The 20,556-nt window shown below is 39.6% G+C and overlaps 1 protein-coding gene across 1 annotated transcript in view; it reads right to left on the reverse strand.

Moving 5' to 3' along the window:
* kif26aa (kinesin family member 26Aa) overlaps positions 1-16,042 on the reverse strand; it is a 61,253-nt gene extending 45,211 nt beyond the window's left edge. The window contains exons 1-6 of the mRNA XM_016459993.1: positions 15,949-16,042; positions 12,483-12,603; positions 12,342-12,415; positions 11,307-11,404; positions 9,691-10,170; positions 519-682 (exon numbers count right to left, since the gene is read on the reverse strand). Of these exons, the coding sequence (XP_016315479.1) occupies positions 519-682; positions 9,691-10,170; positions 11,307-11,404; positions 12,342-12,415; positions 12,483-12,603; positions 15,949-16,042 (1,031 nt within the window). The remainder of the gene's footprint in view (positions 1-518; positions 683-9,690; positions 10,171-11,306; positions 11,405-12,341; positions 12,416-12,482; positions 12,604-15,948) is intronic.
* Between the last annotated feature and the right edge of the window lie 4,514 nt (positions 16,043-20,556).

Consider the following 20,556-nt stretch of genomic DNA (forward strand, 5'->3'; position numbering starts at 1 on the left):
AAATAGCAGAGTAAAAGTACCGATACATCACTTAAAATGTACTCAAGTAAAAGTAAAAGTACACAATTTTTAAACTACTCAAAAAAGTACAATTACTGATAAAAACTACTTAATTACTGTAACGTGAGTATTTGTAATTCGTTACTTCACACCCCTGGGAACTACCCACTTTTTGGCGTTTTCACACCGCTGGAACTGGGTGCGATTTTAGTACCAGACTGCCTTTTTCGAGAACCAAATTAGCTCCTAACCAGGAGTCTGTGCAGGGTCTAACCATCAAATGATGACGCTGTCGACCAGCTTACGTCACTTCTTAGTACACACTGTCGGTGCGAATGCAACCCTTTAAATGGTACTGGGAAATAGTTCGCGCAAAATCGTCCCAGTACTGTACATTTAGTTCTGGAACTAAAGCGGTGCGAAAGGCCCTATTGAAACTGGGATCCACAGAGCACGATAAGCCGAATTGATGGCAGTGCACTGTGAAAAACACATTCCCAACAGGCTGTTAGGCTTACCTGAGGAAGAATGAGGCTGCTGAGCTGGTTTGGGGTGCTGCTGGGATGGCTGGCTGGTCATTGTGGATCGGTTTATGATCCAATGGAGAAACCAAGGGTACAGCACTGGCCTGACTGGACCTGGAAGCTACAGTTGCAGAACTGTCCTTCTCTACAGTAGGACTCTGTTGGGAAATAAATCACAAAAGAACAAACAGTTTAGTAAATGTTGCCTTAAAGAGACTCTGGATAATTCACCCAAAAATAAAATTCTGTCATCATTTACTCACCGTCATGTTGTTCCAACCCTGTATGACTTACTTTCTTTCACGGAAAACACTGGAAGATATTCTGAAGACAATTTCAACTATTTTGTCTATTCAATAAAACTCAATGAGTTCAAAAACAACACTGACTTTCACTGTATGGAAAACACACACACACACACACACACACACAACTCCAGGAATCTGTTTCTCTGGCTGGTGACACAGTGACATAAATGTGTGTAGCACGTGGTCACATTCAAGCTCAGAGCGCACCAGAGCAGCCAGCGCTGCAATCTGATCATCCACTGGGACAGAGAGAAGACGATAGAGAGAGAAGGAGAAAGAGGGAGAGGGGCAAACATTGTTTTCCAGTGCAGTCTGCTCACAGAGGTATGGATATGGCTATTAGAGTTCAGAGAGTGGCATTGACCCTCATCTCAGCTCTAATCTCCATTCAAAGGAATAATTCACTCAATAATGAAAGTTTTGTCTTTGTGAAGTGAAATTCTAATGCCATTCCAACTCATTTGACTTTTTTATTATGTGTAACACAAAAGGAGATTTATAGAAGAATGTTCATGCTGCTCTTTTCAAAAAGACAAAAACATAGTCCATAGTGTTATATTCCACATCAGTGATGCCACCATTCTTGCAACTCGCATGATCAATTGTGAAGTTTTGCCAAACATCTGCTTTTGTGTTCCTCAGAAGAAAGTAATGGGTTGGGTTTGGAATAACATGAGGGTGAGAAAATGATGACAGAACATTTATTTTTGGGTGTACTATGACTTTAAGTATGACCAGAAAAAGTGTGTAGAAAACATATGCAACAAAATATAAATATATAGAGGTGGTGATCAATGCAAATGAACCATCATAACTGAGGACTAGGGGGTAAACATCAGATGGATGGCGTTATGGAGAAGACTGCAGTAGAACGAATCATCTGAGGATTAAATTAGCTCCTCAAGAAAATGTTTTCATATATATATATATATATATATATTCTTATATACTTAGATATATACATATTATAGCCATCCTAAATAGTTTTTTTGTTCCAAAATGAAGCAAACCCAAGGATTAATCCCCCACAATTCTACTGTGATACATGCCATCACTGTTAAAGAGTGATGAAATGGTAACAACAACAAAAAACCTTTACATATAATCCTTTCACCACCCTGTTGATTAAATGTGTCTTTGTTCTAGTTTATACTGGATAAACACTGTGGTCATGACATGATTGTGTCTGGAGGAGAGAAGGTTGCTGAAGAGTGTTTCTTACAGCTTTTTCACAACGTTCAGTCTTTGGCTAACAGGATTACAAACATATTCCATACTACCACAAGCACAGCCTGCTGTAAAATAATGAAATCCTGTGGGATACTTAGCAAATACTGGTGTCAAAAAGACAACAACTACTCATGCAGAAGTAATGTGAATTCAGCCAAGCAGCCTTGAACTAAACGTGAAGCCATTTCTCAGTGGTAATGATAAATATGGCAAAACCATTTTCTCTTAATAACTGCTATAACTCCTATCATCCGCACTTTATGGGTATCTTTTTCACATAAATTCAGTGGTGTTAGGCTACTGGCTGATGGAAACCTAGCAAAGTTCACAAGCTGACTAAAAAATACTAGAAATCTGTACTCTTGAGAGAGGCATTCCAGGAACTGTCCTTGAGGAGTTTAATAAGAAGCTCCAGATCAAATGCACCTATTATTGTAAGAGCAGCTAGTGAGCTTTCACAAAGTGAGAAATTAGTCTTCCTAAAGGTACAAGGACCAAACAGATAGCGTCATGCTCATTCAAGCCCCTTCAGACTTCTAAGCCCAGTCATTTGTAATACAACTTCAATAAATATTTGTATCTTTGATAATTGAGTTGCACAAGCACAACCCACTCTCAAGTTGCTTAAAACATGTGAATGTGAAAGTGACATGTAGCCAAGTATGGTGTCCCATACTCCGAATTTGTGCTCTGCATTTAACCCATCCAAGTGCACACACACAGCAGTGAGTAGTGAGCACACACCCAGAGCATTGGGCAGCCATGTGTTGCGGCACCCAGGGAGCAGTTGGGGGTTCAGTGCCTTGCTCAAGGGTCTCACCTCATGGTATTGAGGGTGGAAGAGCGCTAGTCATTCACTGTAATGCTCTGTCCATAAATCACAACTAATAACCACAGATAGATGGAGCACAGGGTCACACAATCAGGATAACACATACTGTAACATTAAAATAATGCAATAAACATTAACTAAATAACAGAAAATGTAAGACAAAACATCCTAATTATACAATATAATTTATATAAAATATAAATCACATGTGATATGTCACACAGGGACTTCTGCGAATGTCCTTTTACTGTTTTTCACTGTAAATGATGTGTTAATTCACAGTTTTTCCTTGCAGAAACCATACATTTTCAGTATTCTACAGTAAAATTACATATAATGTGATGCTAAAGCATTTAGTTTTTTACCATATACAGTATATGGATAGATAATTTAGTTCGTTTTTTGTTTGTTTGTTTGTTTGTTTTTTAAAGTGTACAATAAACATTACATATTAGGTTTGGATTTGAACAAAAGTTCCACTTCCCAGGCTTACTAAATTTAAAATGTCAATACTAGTCTAACAAATTCTGCATTCACAATGAACCAATAATTTTCTAAATGACCTCTTCGTTTATGTGTTATTTCATCTAGGGCACCAATTAAGCCAGGACACTCACTGTTGTCCCCTCAAATAAAAATAAAGTTGCATGAGGCACATGAAACGAACACAGATCTGGCAGCTATACATCTTAAAATAACTTAAAGGGGTGGTTCAGTGTTTTTTTTCTAGGCTTGATTGTGTTTATGGGGTGCAGTCTAACATGTGTTAATGCTTAGTTTTTTAAAAAACGCATTATTTTTCACATAATTTACCTTTATTCCACACTGCTCTGTCCCTTCTCTGAGAAACGCGCTGATAAATGTCCTGCTTTTATGAAGTCCCTCTCTCAGAAATAGGCGATGGGCTCTGATTGGTTAGCTAGCCCAGTGTGTTGTGATTGGCTAAACCGCCTCTAGTGCGTGAGAGATTGATTCCAGAGAGATGTAGAGCAGGGGGACGCGAGGAACATTATTAAGAACCGCTGCTTTAGAACATCGATTTTGAAACTTGTGAATCCATTAGAATCGTTAGAAGACAGAATCGCGATTCATATATGAATAGATTTTTACGTTCTAGTTTTCTCTTCCTCTTCTATAAAGCAGCGCAGCATGGCCTCGCCCCCTTTGCTGCCTTTTCCCGAGGGCGGGGTTTATCTGGGTTTGTGATGTCACGAACCCGGGAAGTAACCTGTTGTAGTCCCTACCAGCTGTTTTTGTAGGCATTAAACTGCCAGAATTTTAAAAGACGATATCTCCGTTTGCATTGAACTTTCAGCTTCGTAACTTTGCAGATATTGTTTATGCTCAAACAGCAACATTACACACTAACTAACGTTAAAAAAGTGAAATCGCAATGAACCACCCCTTTAATCTTTGCATCCTCCCTATGTACATGTGTTTGTGATGTAAGTTTTAATTAGAATTTTCCACCTAAAAAAAAACAGAGCAAGTAGTACATGACAGCACACGCATACACACATGTACTCATAAATGCACAAGGACCGAGGGGAAATGAGAAGTCATGAGTAGGTACAGAATCTGGGAAAAGTGGAATAGCTGTGATCTGCTGACAGCTTGATGTAGAGATAACGAGCACAGAAAAATCTCTCGCATACACATGCAGGGTCTTCTGCTCCAGAGAGACTCGTCTCAAACACCCACCATGGCTGTGTGCTAATCTACCTCCCTTCACTCCAGCCGTAATTACAGCCTCATGTCAGGGTCCACAATTATTGGATCCAGCCCTTACAAAGACCTGAGATGACCGAACACCTGAGAAGAGATGATGCAAACCCCCTTTAGAGGACCTCAGACGATGCCAACTCTGAAACAACATAAATTACCAAATTTTGCTACAAGTTTGATTGCAACATATAATCATTGCTGTTAGTAGTGTTCATCATCTGTTTGATTACGTCATTAACTGAATCTTACCATACATTTCTGCCATATGTACATAAATTTGACACAGTCACCACTGACAAGCTACTACTAAATATATTGTAAAAACTTAATTTTCTGTAAAGCTGCTTTGCAACGATTTGTATCATGAAAAGCGCTATACAAATAAACTTGAATTGAAATTGAATTGAATTGAATTGAATTGAATTGAATTAGAGCCCAGAAGGATGCCGAAAGAGGGACGATTTGAGATCAGAATGGACAGGCTGTGATCATTGAAACATGTGTGTGTGTGTGTGTGTTAGGCAAGCTTACATGGATTTTTTTAGTTGAATTTATTTACCTCATTGTACGGTTTAAAAGTTTGGGATTAGTAAGATTTTATTAGAAAGAAATTAATACTTCTATTCAGCAAGGATTGCAATAAATTGATCAAAAGTGAAATTAAAGCCAATGATTTCTACAGTATTTCAAATGAATGCTTTTTTTTTTTACTTTATATTCATGAGAGAATCCTGAGAAAATGTATCACGGTTTCTACAAAAAAACATTAAGCTGCTGATAACTGTTGATAATAATAAAAAAAAAAAATTCTTGAGCACCAAATCAGTAAATTCTGAAGGATCATGTCACACTGAAGACTGGAGTAATGAATCTTCTTGACCCCAAACTGAACAGTGTATTTTAAGTAAATGTCTTGAGTGAATACAAATACAAATTTGCTATTTGTATAACAGCCATGACAATCCATTTGAGTTTGTCAAATTAAGGTAAATTGCATAATGACCTTCCCCTGTAGTCAACATTTCAATACAAAGCTTTCCATTTCATAGTGCAACATTGCGCGCGCACGCTCTCTCTCTCTCTCTCTCTCACACACACACACACACACACACACACACACACACACACAGGCTCACAAGAGTGTGTTAGATGGGCACAGCTGTGTTCCAATAAAACCCAGCAGCAGATGGAGCTCAGTGACAGCAAAGAGGTCACATTGGACTTTAACTTTGACATTTATAGAGCATTCACTAGCACAAGTGATGACAGGAGAGAGCAGCCCCTCTGAAACACTATTAATTATCAGCTTATATTAAATGTTGTCAGACAACAGCAATCTGCTGGCCACAAAAACAATTTATAAACCCTTAAACCCTGCTACCAACTCAAATAAAACCTTACTGCATTGCTACAAAAAGAATCACTGTAAGTAATGAGTGATTCTCCACTGCATGACAGGACAGGAAAGAAAATTTAATTGTTAAATTCGATCTGCTGTTTTTGAGTGTTGCAGAAGAGGCCCTTAACGTCCTTCACAGAATGAAACCACTGCCAAGTTAAAGCAGGGCAGCATGTGCAGTCTAGCAGACAGCCATCCCAGATGGACGTCAGGTACCATTTTTTCACCCCAGGTGAGACTGCAGTCCCATCTGTTGACAATTTGCACTTTTGGCTCCCTCCACACATTCAAATAAAGCGTGTGTGGGCCTCCTCAAGGCCTTAAAAGAGCCTGACTGCCAGAGGAGGCCCATTAGTGGGCTGCGGGTGGCACTTAGGCCTGAGGACAAGCTGATGAGGCCTGTCCTACACTACAGAAACACATGGGCTGGATGCCTCTAGCTGGCTCCAAGCTGGTATTATACTAAGTGGGATGTATAGATGAAAGATATGAATTTCCATCCCTGCTTTCCTGACACAGCTTTGCAGTTTGCTAAAGGTGTATTATAGGATATGGTGTGCACAGTGCTGAAGTATACAAAACGGCGCGTGAAAAAACACCTTTATGAATAAAAAAAGGACAAAACACTTTGTCAAATATGGCTCTATTGAAATTCATGGTGCAATGTCTTTGTCTTCAAGGGTGGAAATGTTCTCCAGGGTACCTACAGCCTTGTGTTGCTGTGTGGTTTGGATGTGCTGTGACTTTCAAGGTCTAATTGCTTTTCAAACTCTGTAAGATGAGGGGGAAGACAGCATCTGTTGTGTTTCTTTGACACAGGGCCAGTCTGCCTTTCTTTACTACAATATACTTATGCAGAGGTGATACAGAAGGACTACCAAATGCAAACTTGTTGACGTCAAAAAACATACATACACAGTGATTCATTCCAATAAACATGATGGCAGTGAGCCCATCTTTCGTCAAGAGTTGTATGTTATACTTACTTACAATATTTTACACACTGTTTTTTTCTATTTTTGTAACAATATTTTATATCCAGGATTTTTCAACCTGAGGGTCCAGTCATAGTAATCATGACTGGATATAAAAATATGAAGGACTTTAGGGGGTTGTTACATTACTAAGCTTGATGAATTTGCATGCATCCATAACTTATTATAGAGATTCATGATGCATAAATGCATAAAGCTCAAGGGAACAATAACTGCCAACAGACAACAAACTACTTCACACTACAAAACAAAACAAAATAAAAAAATAGGTTCAGACTGTTAACACTAACCATTACAATAAATACAGACAACTCACTTTTACACTAAATAACAAAATAAACTAAAATAAAATAACTACAGACAGCACACTATTTCACACTAAATAACCAAATAAAATAGAATACAATTAAATAGACAACACACTATTTTACACTACATTACCAATAATATAAAATAATAATACTAATGATAATGATATAAAAACAGGCTTTTATATGCGTATTATACAGCCACAAAGAATTATGAGAAATCCCCCCACGTCCTGCTCAGTATGATTTACTATAGTAAATCATCTATGTAAATATTAACATATGATGACAGGTACCATACAATTTTCCTAGTTTGAATATTCAGAACTAATTATCTATTGAGAAATTGACTGAACAAATTCTATGCATGCAAGGTCACTCTCTCCAGTCAATACTTTATGGCTTGAATGCTGCATTTCCACGGAAACCTTGACATTCCAAATTACTACTGACAAGAGAAGGATGTGTACTAACAAGCACATCTGCATCCTTTAAACATAACACTCAAACATGTCTCCGTCCTTCAAGTGCATAAAACTAGGGGTAACTCACATTCACAGTGCTTAAGTTTTTTAATCTTATTCATCTCTCTAAGCATCAGCCATGACAAATGGCTCATCTGTGACAATGGGGTCACCGCGAGCCATCCAAATGCCTATCAAATTGCATTCCATATCAAGATGACTTAATGCTCAATCTCCTGACGTGAAGGTCAAGTAGAACTGAGAAGGCCAATACGAGACAGGCAGCAGCTAATCAACCTGATAATAATGTCTGGCTAATGCTAAGTCACTCAGCAGCACACAATCATATCAAAGTTGAAATATTAAAATTGTTACTGTTTCTTTTCAATGAGCATTTACATCTGTGGTTGTGGAATTTTGTCCTTTTTGACTTTCTGATGTGCCACACACCTTTTTACAACATGATAACCTTGAAGCAACTCCTAAAAAGGCATCTCATATTTGAAAAACATCTGTAATATATTATGTTTACCTTTAAACCATTCTGTTTGTTTAAGTCACCTTAAGCCAGAACACTACCATCTGATTGAGACAGGCATTATCAAAAAGCTAATATCTTATTCTCTTTGAGAAGGGTACTTGAGTCCTGTCACGACAGCCTGATCCTCAGCCCTGAACTGGACATAAGCTCCATAATGGCATAAATATAGTCACATAAACCCTGTGATGAGGGACTCCTTTATGAAAGCTAATAAATAATTCTGCTCAAGGTAAAACCATAAAAAAATCACTAGGCCATAATCACAAAGACTTGTATATTTGCAATGCAACCATGATGTGCTTTGTGGCCCAAAAGGGCCTCAGCAGAAACAGCCCAGAGAGTGGCCTTGGAATCCAATTGGACCCAAGGACCACCAGAGACATTCTCTGTGAACTTCTTGCAGGAGTTACAGTTTGTACTATTAACTTTACTAAGATTTTGATATATAGCCACTTGAACACTTTAAGAAATTTGTTAAAGTAGAAATCAATCAATCAATCAATAAAAGTTTGAGGTTAGTAATTGTTTTAAATAAATGAATACCTTTATTCACCAACGATTCATTAAATTGATCAAAAGTGAAAGTAAAGACATTTATAATGTTACAAAAGATTTCTATAGTACTACAATTAAATGTTGTTTTTAAGACCTTCTAATTGTCAAAGAAGCCTTAAAAATAATGATGTCCACAAACATTAAGCAGCACAATTGTTTTCAACACTGATTATAAAACAAAATGTTTCCTGAACATCAAATCAGCATATTAAAATGATTTCTGAAGGACACTGAAGACTGTAGTAATAATGCTGAAAATTCTGCATTTCCATCACAGTAAAATACATTAAAATAGAAAATAGCTATTTTAAACTGTAATGATATTTCACAATATTACTGTATTTTTTAACAAATAAATTCATATGAAGCCTAATAAATTTACCACAAGTCACAACGTATACTTTTCCATGTGCTTGTGGACTTCTTACAAAAACATTTACAAAAAAATCTTACCAACCCCAAACAGTAGTTTATTTACTAATTTTATTTATTTAATTTACTTGCTTACAAAGAGTTTTTTTTTTCAGGCAGTTCCTGCCAAATGCTTGCATTTCAACAAATCAAACATGACTAGTTGGTCTATTAAATATTAATTACATTGATGCAACATAATTATTATTTATAAACCCAGCTCATTTGTGTCCCTCCCACTTTCAGATCATTGCTACACTCCTGATCATAAAAGGTTGAAATACTTCCTAAGAAAGATGCTTTCCAACCAGCACATTCACAGTAAATACTTTTTTGCTTCAAAAGTAGAATATTCAGTTTGGATATATAACGTATAGTCATGCTATAGCTACTCTTACCAATGAGCGAAGATGGTCTGAGGTGCTTGTCACACGCCACACTCCCTCCAGGTAGTGTTGTGCATGTAGAGGAAGTGAAGTCACAGTGGCCAAACAGGTTCGTTTGCCACCCACTCTCGCTGCTCCATCTTGATTCCAACCCATTTCCTGCATTTTCTCCCTAGACTGCAGACCACATGGTTGCCCGGTGAGTTTTTGACTGCTAGAAAGTGGAGAACACTGTGTGGGCCATTCCCAGGAAGCAGAGGGTGAGATGGAACTGTGAGATGCCACACGTGGTGGCAGCAGGCCAGAAAGGGGTCCGGGCTGCAGGTCAGGCATGTCGTCGAACGCCAGCCCCAGGGCAGAATGGAGTGCCAGGCGCCTCAGGTGGTGAAGGGGGGTTCCACACCCTTCACAGCTGCTCTGGGCACCACAGCCCCTCGGAGGCCATCCCAGAGTCTGGAGCTTGCCAAGAAGGAAGGCTGCAAAGCTCGGGTCCTGCAAGAAAAGTCAGCAACATGACAACACAGCTGCTGAAAACATCCTGGTTTTGTTCATGCTGCATTCTGGTTAAATTAGCAGACTGATTATATTTTCAGAGCTTGTGCATAAATATTCTCCATTCACAAAGCAAAAGCTTGGCTTAATTTATAGTTGATTAGCTTGTCAATCATATGCAACACAGTATGATGCAAGTAATAACCAGAGGCGGCAACACAGCCCACATGTTGGCATATATTATAATTACCAGTATTTAACACTCTGAACTATGTAAATTAAATGTTTCATGAAAAAAAGCATATTTCTTTGACACATGTACAATACTGATGCCATATCTATATAACTAGGTATAGCACAACAACAGCAACAATAAATATACAAATATGAACTAAAACTGAAATAAAAAGTTATTATAAATATTTAATGAATATAAATATTTAAATATAAATATACAAATAAATATAAAAGCTAATAAAAAAATTACAAAAGCTCACAACAAAATAACTAAAATTTAAACTAAATCTAAAATGAAAACTAAAAATATACAAATAAAAGCTAATTCAAAACATTAATAAATACTATACTAGTATATAAACAATAACACTGCAGTGGTCCCAAATTATACTGGACACTAAAGCTAATATATGAATGCTGAAAGTCAGTGCATTCGATAACTAACTACATATAAATTTAACTAACTATGAACTAATATTCATAGTTAATGTGATGAAATTCAACTGTGGTTACTCTTCTAGGTGAAACTGAATGTCATCTAAAAATTACTTTGAAAACCAGTTGGTTGTCCAAATACTTTTTGGGGCCACTATAAAAGTATTTAGATGAAGATATATAAATTATGGTAAACTTTTGGTGAACTTGGACATATAAATGTCACTCCTAACAGCTGCTCCTTTTAAAAACCAAAAAATCAAAGCTTTCTCTCCCTGCATCGCAACATTGTGTGTAGGTTGATTTAAGGATTGTAATAAACTTATACTGCCAGCACCCCAAGTGTATATTTTGCAGGAGTGAAATGGAGGTCAGGGGCCAAAGCCCCGACCTCAGCACAACACTATACCATGATTGAGTGCTTTTGTCTGGGACTGGAGGACTTCTACAGCAGGTTCACTCACTAAGGAGGGAAACTGTACAACATTGGCATGCCAGATGCCTGCAATCTGCTTCAGCTTCAGTTTGCATGCAGGCAGCCCCTCCAACCTGTTAAAGCTGCCTGTGTGCATAAGACTTTACGTTTATTAATTTAAGCAGACTTGGCTAACATCTTTACAAGGAAGTGCTCCAGGGAATATAGTCCAGAAAACCGATAATATTATGATCAAGACTGAGAAAAACAAAAATGATACTGCTAATGCTATTGATGATGAATATGAATTGGTTGGGATTAAATAGAATAAAATGGTTCAATTCTGAATGGAAAAATTGAAACAAATTGCAGTAAGACAGTTAAATCGCTTAAACACTTATTCTACAATAAAATTAAATTAAATAAAAAAATAAAACAAAACTACTCTTCCACCAAGCAATATACAGTAGTTCATTACACCTTGCATTTACACAAAAAATCACTAACACACATCCTTGTAAAATAAAATTAAATATAATCTTCCATCAAATATATGGTTTATACTAACTTCTCGCATTCATACACAACATCACTGTAACACACAGCCTCAATCTAAAATGAACATTAAAAAAAAAAAAAAAATATATATATATATATATATATATATATTTATATATTTATCATAAATTTCCATATTCATGCACAATGTGTGATGTTTATCTGCATTTGCTGCTTTGAAAGCTGCTCATCCAATCAGAATTCAGAGTCAGTACACATATTTTAATAATCTGAATGACCTTTATATATTTGTACTTTCTGTTAAAGATTTTAAAGTGCTCTGCATCTTCACTAGTCATTAAAGGCTTCTGGAGCAGTTCAGTCAACATGTGTCCTCAGCAGCCTTTATGCATGTACATAAACACTGTGAATCGTAAAAATGCTAAATGACAGCTGCAGAATGCGAAATAACCAGATGACATGAACGCAAGCACAAACGTGGCGTGTGTTAGTCCATCCACCCACTCAACAGACACAAGCTGCACTTGTTAAGTGCTAGTCACACCACAGCGCTATTGGAGAGGACCTTCCTTTGTATAGAGATTTAAAGCCAGGCTGCCGTCTGCATCCTTTATTATGTCTGTGGCTTCTGGTGGCTTCCTAGACAAACACATAGAGGTTATTCACAAGTCAGTGCCTATGAGCCCGTGCTCCCTCTGAGTCCCACCCCACATGTGCTCGCAGGGGCCACTGCATTCTGATAGGCAGGACAAAGGGGTGAGGATGAGCAGGCACACTTTTGGATGACGACAAGGTTACAGATTTGTACCCCTCCACCAACAGTGACCCTATAAGGCACAATGGGGAGAGTGAAATGAATGAAAATTGTAGGATCTATAACTACACCTGCGATAAATCAGAAATACTAGCTGGTATGCATTAGCGGTGATGGACTACCTATCTCTGTTCACAAAAATTAATAAATAAAGGAGTAGCTTAAACAAAGAGGAGCGTGACATACTGACATACAGTTAAATAAAAGATGGGATCACGGAGGCTGTCGACTACGATGCAGTGCAAAATATAAGGCTAAGAGAGAATTGAGGCCTTCCTTCGAACACTTCATCCATGCTCCACAAAGGGGAAAATTGCTGGCGAATTGCAATTTTCTGTTCTGTTAGGTACCAGACAGATGATGGAGGTACTGAAGGAAAAAGAGGAGAGGAACAGGAAATGGAAGGAAGACAGGCACGGAATAAGTAAGGACTGTCACAAAGGTTGGGTGAAATCCAGTGTTCATGACAGAGCACAGTAAAATGGCACACCGTATTACTGGCTTGGACTTGAGGCGTGTTTTAAAAAGTATACCTTTTAACTTGATGCTAAAATAAAACAAAATAAAATAAATACATTCATACACATTGTGCAATTACATGTTTATCTGCATTTTACAGCAGCTTTGAAAGGGGCTTAACCAATCAGAATTCACAATCCCATACATCAATCAAAGAGTTCTAAAGCGTGTTTAAATTATATTTAAAAAAAAAAAAAGAAATGGACATTTATTCATAAATGTAATCCATTCAAAAGCTCTGTTAGACCTCTTTTTTGACCAACTGTCAAGCCGCACACACAGAATTGTGGGATATCATACAGTAAGCAGTGAATGAGACATCTATGCTCCCTTTAAAAACCAACCAAATAAAGGCATTTAAGCAGACAGGAGGACACACAAACATAGTATTGGATATGTCTTGTGGTCTTGCAACCTTCCAGCATTCTTAGGCTTTCAGACACAGTCACAGTCACAGTCTCAACAAAAAGACCAGATTTCTCACTTACCGTATCTATTCTTCAAACAGCTGGAAATAAAATTTGGATTTATATTATATTATGGGACAACAGAACCGTGGGAAATTCAACATCCTAAGCAAAACAGATGTTTGTAAAATGTGTTTATCAGAGTAACTGAATGATTTTTTTACATTTTTGTACATCAAAAAAATGAATGACCTGTTTTTCTCAGCAGTCCGATAAAACTTGACTGGTCCTGTCACTTGATCACTTCACTTTCTCGTAATCTCTCTAGCCAAGGCTTCTGGTATGCAGTCTGACCACAACTGACTCAACTCAGAAACAATTCTACTTACTTGCAGAGCAGAGTTGTAAATCACTTCACATAAACAATTGAGATTCATCCTCATAAGCATAGCAACAGATGGAGTGCTCTGTATGCTGTAACTTTAAACTATTGCTTCCAGCTAAAATATAAGTACTCCATCCATAATATTGCTTTCTCCAGTGAAAAAGTCATCTTGTCTAAATCAGGAGAGAAGTAGAGCTAATAAACTCAGAGATACATCTCTGGGTAGACATTCTCTTTTATTCCTGTAGTGGCAAAACTGAATTTTCAGAAGCCATTACACCAGTCTTCAGTGTCATATTGTCAGTGCATTATTGTACTTTTATTATTCAAGTGATATTAAACATGTTTAAACCTGATGAGACAATATCAAGTGGTAGAGACTAACTTGACAGCTATGATGATAACATTTTTATGATAAAATCTCTTTTTAGTTATAGAAAATAAGTATGATACCAAACAAGAGTTTAAAAAGTGCATCCCCTCTTCTTGGCCTCTACCTAATTTGCCATCTGCAAGTCAATGTCTCATCCACACAAGGGCTGCCCCCAATTCTGCCTTCAAGAAAACCCTCATTTATTCACCTCTTTGCATATTCATGCTACCAGCAGTCTTCTCATCAAAACACTTGTGTACATCCCATCCCTATGAAACCTGTTCCATCCCTCAGTGGAAGTGTACTTCATTTAGAAAAAAACTCATTAAAAACAAATTATGCATGTTTCACAAAATACTTTCAAATAAGATACTCTCATTAGTAATGCAAATTAATCCTCTTCACGTAAAACGTGAACTGGCTTAATATAAGCTACACTAACATCAGTTGTCTGAACTGGTGTACTCACTGTATAAATGTGTGTCATAAGTAAAAACAAGAAACAAACAAACATGCTCCCTAAAAATGACACACATAGAAGATCAAGAATGCAAACGTTTGTAAGAAGAATTTCTTAACAGATAAATCTAAAAACATAACTGAGCCATGTGAGATTATTCTCTTTTCCTGCAAAATTTGCCTTAACACTCTTACTGTGACTCATGAAAGCATCTCAGATAAGTAGGCTAATAACTTATTTAGTCTCATGTATGTCAGTCTTCAAAGAATCTCTCCTAGAATAAATCACCCTTGATCACCTGGATGCATGATATAGCCTAGGCCTAGTCATCCTGCATAATATATCCTTTATTTCACTGCAATGATAAAAACCATAGCATTGAAATTTCATACATATCTATATAGCATGTATACTCTAACACTTCATTTGCTTCTATTTTAGAACACTTGATGATTATCTAATCAATATAACAAAATATGGCATTCACACACTGGATGTAACACCCCTGTGGACTGTTGATTGTGGTTTCTCCCTCTGTGTCCATATTTGGTTATTCCTGTTCTCATTATTAGTTAATCACCTCATTGTGCTCACCTGTCTGCCCCTCATTATCCGCCCTATATTAGTTCCTGTCTATTGTGTTCGAGTTGTCGGTTATTGTGAATGTTACTCCGTGTGTGCGTGCGTGCGTGCGTGCGTGCGTGCGTGAGTGAGTGAGTGAGTGAGTGAGTGAGTGAGTGAGTGAGTGAGTGAGTGAGTGAGTGAGTGAGTGAGTGAGTGAGTGACCTGCCTGGATGTTACCTGTTGTGGGTATTAAAGTGCTTATTGGAATTCTTGTCATCTTTGTCATCCCTGCCTGTTTCCACAGACCATGACAGAATAACCGACCTAAAAAGAAACGTATAGCGACGTGTTTCCCCTCGTTTGTTTTCCGGTTTTTGTCAGTTTTTATTTTTGTTATGGATGACCCTGCCATCCTCATCCTCCTGCTGGAGCAGGGGGATCGCTCTCTCGAAGACCACACTACACACTTTGTGGCCCTCGCCAACCTCACGCACTACCCAGACAACTGCCTCTGCACATTCTATCAAGTTGGACTTAACGCCACCACATACAACAGGATGTAATCGAGCCTGTGGATGCATCTGAGTGGGTCTTCCCAATAGTTGTCACTAGAAAAAAAGACGGGGGGATTCGGCTCTGTGTCGACTTACGTGAGCCTAACAAGGCAGTGGTAGTGGACAGCTTTCCTCTTCCGCATATGGAGGAGATGTTTGCGAACCTGTGTGGAGCAACAGTGTTTTCCATGTTAGACCTCCAAAGTGCATATCACCAGGTAACGTTGCATGAGGACAGTCGAAACCTTTCTGTGTTTATCACACATGATGGATTATTTCGTTTCAAAAGGGTTCCATATGGACTGGCCTCAGCTCCAAGCTGCTTCCAGAGGATGATGTCTGAAATCCTTAAAGGTCAGTCTGGAGCTCATTGTTACTTGGATGACATCATGGTCGCCGGAGCAACGCGCAAGGAACATGACGAAAATCTGCAAGCTGTGCTGCAGCGAATCGATGAAGCAGGCCTCAAACTGAACATGGCAAAGTGCCACTTCAGAAAAGCAGAACTGTCATTCCTGGGTCACACCCTGTCTGAGAAGGGATTACAGCCTGATGCTTCCCATGTCTCTGCGGTGTCCGATGCACCACCTCCTGTTGATGAGGTTAGCCTTCGTTCATTTCTGGGTCTCTCGTCAAGGTATTCTAAATTCATACCAAATTATGCTACAGTGGTGGAGCCACTGCGTGTGCTTTTACGGGGCTCTACTCCATTCGTTTGGTCACCTGAGGCTCAGGAGAGCTTTGAGACAGTGAAGGGACTGATTGTGCATAGTGCTGCCCTTGCACTTTTCAATCCAGAACTACCTACTATAGTCACCACAGATGCCTCAGACTATGGGATAGGAGGTGTTCTTACCCAGACACACGCAGACAATACGGAGAGAACAGCGGCTTTTGCCTCACGCACTCTTACCGCAGCAGAACGGAAGTACTCCACAGTAGAAAAAGAGGCACTAGTATGTGTTGGGCCACAGAGCGCTGGAGGACCTACTTGTGGGGACGACACTTCACACTGCGGACAGATCACAGCCCGCTGACCACCCTTCTGTCATCTAAGGGTCAAGGCAGAGCAGGTATGCGCATAGCAAGATGGTCAGCTAGGCTGATGGCATTTACCTATGATATTCAGTATAAGCCGGGGCATGAGAATGTGACTGCAGACTGTCTATCTCGCTTACCACTCCCTAGTACTGAACCTAGTCTGGAACATGATTTGGAAGTCGTAGCTCTCACTTCTACACTCACTGCAATAACCAGCTCTGAGTTCAAAGCGGCATGTGATTCTTGTCCTATCCAAGCTGAGCTACGCAGACTGCTCACCTCAAAATGGCCACAGTGTGCAAAGGCACTGGATCATGCGTTAAAGCCGTATTTTCAAGTGCGGCATGAACTTTCACTCCAGGATGGTTGCGTGGTGCGTGGAACCACACGCCTTCTGGTTCCAGAATGTCTCCAGCCCAAGTTCATCGCACTCGCACATGATACACATCAGGGCATTGTGAGGACAAAAAGGAGGCTGAGAGAGCTCTACTGGTGGCCTGGCATGGAAAAACAAGTAGAAACAGCTGTCAAAGCGTGTCACTTGTCAGTTACATGACAAATCGGCTGTCACACATACCACACCACTCCAACCTTTACCTTACCCTACTGACGCCTGGGAGAAAGTGGCCATAGACATCATGGGTCCTTTTGATGCAGCACCTGCTGATTGTCGTTTTGTGGTCACTCTGGTGGACTATTACAGTAAGTGGCCTGAGATAGCATTTGTCTCACATCCTACCACCCAGGCCGTGATGCAGTTCTTGTCTACAGTGTTTAGCAGGGAAGGGAACCCGAAAGAGCTGATTTCTTATAATGGAGTACAGTTCACTTCACACGACTTCAAACTGTTCTTGCAAAACAGAGGAATCATACACAGGACATCATCTGTGTATTACCCAAGAGCAAACGGGGAAGTCGAACGTTTCAATCGCAGCTTAAAGGATAGTTTACAAACTGCTTCACTGGAAGGAAGAGGGTGGAAGGAGTTCACCAAAGACTTTCTGCAGGTATACCGTGCAACGCCACATGCCACAATACAGTGCACACCAACTGAACTCTTGCATGGGAGAGCCATGTTAACCAAACTTAACGTCTCAGGTCTTTGCTTGCCACCTGCAGACAAAAGGCTCACACCTCACCAGCTTGCCTCACATGTGAGAGAGAAACAGGAAAAAACTAAACAGTACAGTGACAGAAAACGCAGTGCAAAGCATGTTTCATTTCAGTGTGGATCGTATGTCCGTGTAAAGAAACCCGAAATTGTGCCAAAGACCCAGTCTAAATTTGGAAAACTCCTGAAGGTTGTGGGTAAGAAAGGACTGTACACATATAAGCTGTCAGATGGACGATGCTGGAATGCATCCCACCTGGCACCTGCACTTGCTCCATGCAGAGCAGATGAGTCTAGTGAACTGCCATTGTTTGACTCTGGGGATACTAATCCTGTAGGGAGTGAACAACCTGCAGTAGTTACACGACCTGTTCGGAGCAGGCATGCACCTGCATGGATTCAGGATTATGTAATGTAAAATGTGCATTACTAGTACACATTGTGCATTTATGCAGTATAAGGAAAATAATGTTCTTGCTGTTCTGTGAATATTGTGTTTGAGTACTGTTATGTGATGCTTATACCAAGTGTTTGGAAATTGCATTACGGTACCAATATTTGTTAAAAAAGCTTTGTTTGCAAATCACAATGTTGGGATTGGAAGGTTGCAAAGAGAAAAGTTCTGCTCACCCTCAGCTCACCATCTGTGGCGTGGGCTCGCCCCTGGTCTGCCTATCTCCAGCTCCATTGGCGTTGGAGGATCCCTCGACTCCGCCTTCAGCCTCCAAGGCCCAGGCTCAACCTCAGTCCTGCGACCCAGTGGCTCCACCATGGCTCCTAGCTCCCTTGTCTCCACCATGGCCCGTCAGTCCACCAGCTCCACCAGGCTTACATCCACGTCTTTGGCCTCCTCCTAAGTCCCCCTCCGTCCCTCCCTCTGTCTCCACGGCGCGAGGATGCGCCTTCCGGGAGGGGGGCGATATGTAACACCCCTGTGGACTGTTGATTGTGGTTTCTCCCGCTGTGTCCATATTTGGTTGTTCCTGTTCTCGTTATTAGTTAATCACCTCATTGTGCTCACCTGTCTGCCCCTCATTATCCGCCCTATATTAGTTCCTGTCTATTGTGTTCGAGTTGTCGGTTATTGTGAATGTTACTCCGTGTGTGCGTGCGTGCGTGCGTGCGTGCGTGCGTGAGTGAGTGAGTGAGTGAGTGAGTGAGTGACCTGCCTGGATGTTACCTGTTGTGGGTATTAAAGTGCTTATTGGAATTCTTGTCATCTTTGTCATCCCTGCCTGTTTCCACAGACCATGACAGAATAACCGACCTAAAAAGAAACGTATAGCGACGTGTTTCCCCTCGTTTGTTTTCCGGGCCCTATATCAGCTCCTGTCTCTTGTATTCTAGTTTGTCGGTTATTGTGAATGTTACCCCGTGTGTGTGTGTGTTCTTGACCTGCCTGGATGTTACCTGTTGTGGATATTAAAGTGCTTATTGGAATTCTTGTCGTCTTCGTCATCCCTGCCTGTTTCCACACATCGTGACCGTGACAGAGGACAAGAAGCAGAGCACCACGTTATTGCGGCTAGCGCATTCAATTCATTGGGCCAAAAGAGTTTATTTAATAACTAAACTAACTAACTAAATTCCCTAAACAGGCAAAAGTTCACTTAAAGAATTAACAAAGTGGCATAGATGAGTTCGAAGTGTGGCGCTTCTATTTGTTTCTGTCAGCTGCATGAGCATATCAATCAGCTTATATGCAAATTTGCTGGATAACGAATGCATCAAAGTGACCAGCTGGACATAAACCAATGCAAATAGATGGTAACTATCATGACATCAAACATTTGGGTCGGACTTGCATGTGTTTTTGTCACACCATTTTAACTGCTTGAGATGTTACTAACGTTAGCGTCCTCTCAGCCCTGTCGGCAAACATACTTCTGTTTTTTTCTGTACTAAAGCAGCATCTTAGTAGCAACAAATTAATTACTTTAAAATTATATGAAAACATGTAATGTGGTTTACTATATACACCTTTACTATATACACTACCCAAAATTGCATGCTTCCCATAGTAGGCGAAAAACAGTATGCAACAAAAGTATGTTTGAATTCACAGTACTCATAAACGAGTAAGCAAAAATTACCCGGATGACCTACTACTTCCAGCATGATTCTGATTCGATGGACCCTTTACAATTCCATGAGGTCACGTGACAATGACAACATGGTGAATGCCGTACGTCCAGATTACATTCATACTATACAAAACTCTTTTTGCGGTCACAATATAATTACTTATTCAAAAAAGTACCTACTCAAGAGAGTATGTCATTTTGGACGCAGCCTATGGCTCCAGCAATGGGCACAACCCAGAAAAACTATCGGTATGGATAAATCGAGTCTCCGCTTTACATTTTTTCTCTTTCAGTAGGCTAATATAGTTACCCTCGGATGTACGTCACAAAACAGAAGAAAAGATCTGTTGCTACTTCCATTTAATGGCAACTTGAAATCGATGAGGCTCCACAAACCCACAGTCCAGTCCTGAATGTCACATTGTTAAAGGGGTCATATGATGCGATTTCAAGTTTTCCTTTCTCTTT

This window comes from Sinocyclocheilus anshuiensis, unplaced genomic scaffold (assembly GCF_001515605.1).
Source record: "Sinocyclocheilus anshuiensis isolate Anshui unplaced genomic scaffold, SAMN03320099.WGS_v1.1 scaffold1341, whole genome shotgun sequence".
Lineage (NCBI taxonomy): Eukaryota > Metazoa > Chordata > Actinopteri > Cypriniformes > Cyprinidae > Sinocyclocheilus > Sinocyclocheilus anshuiensis.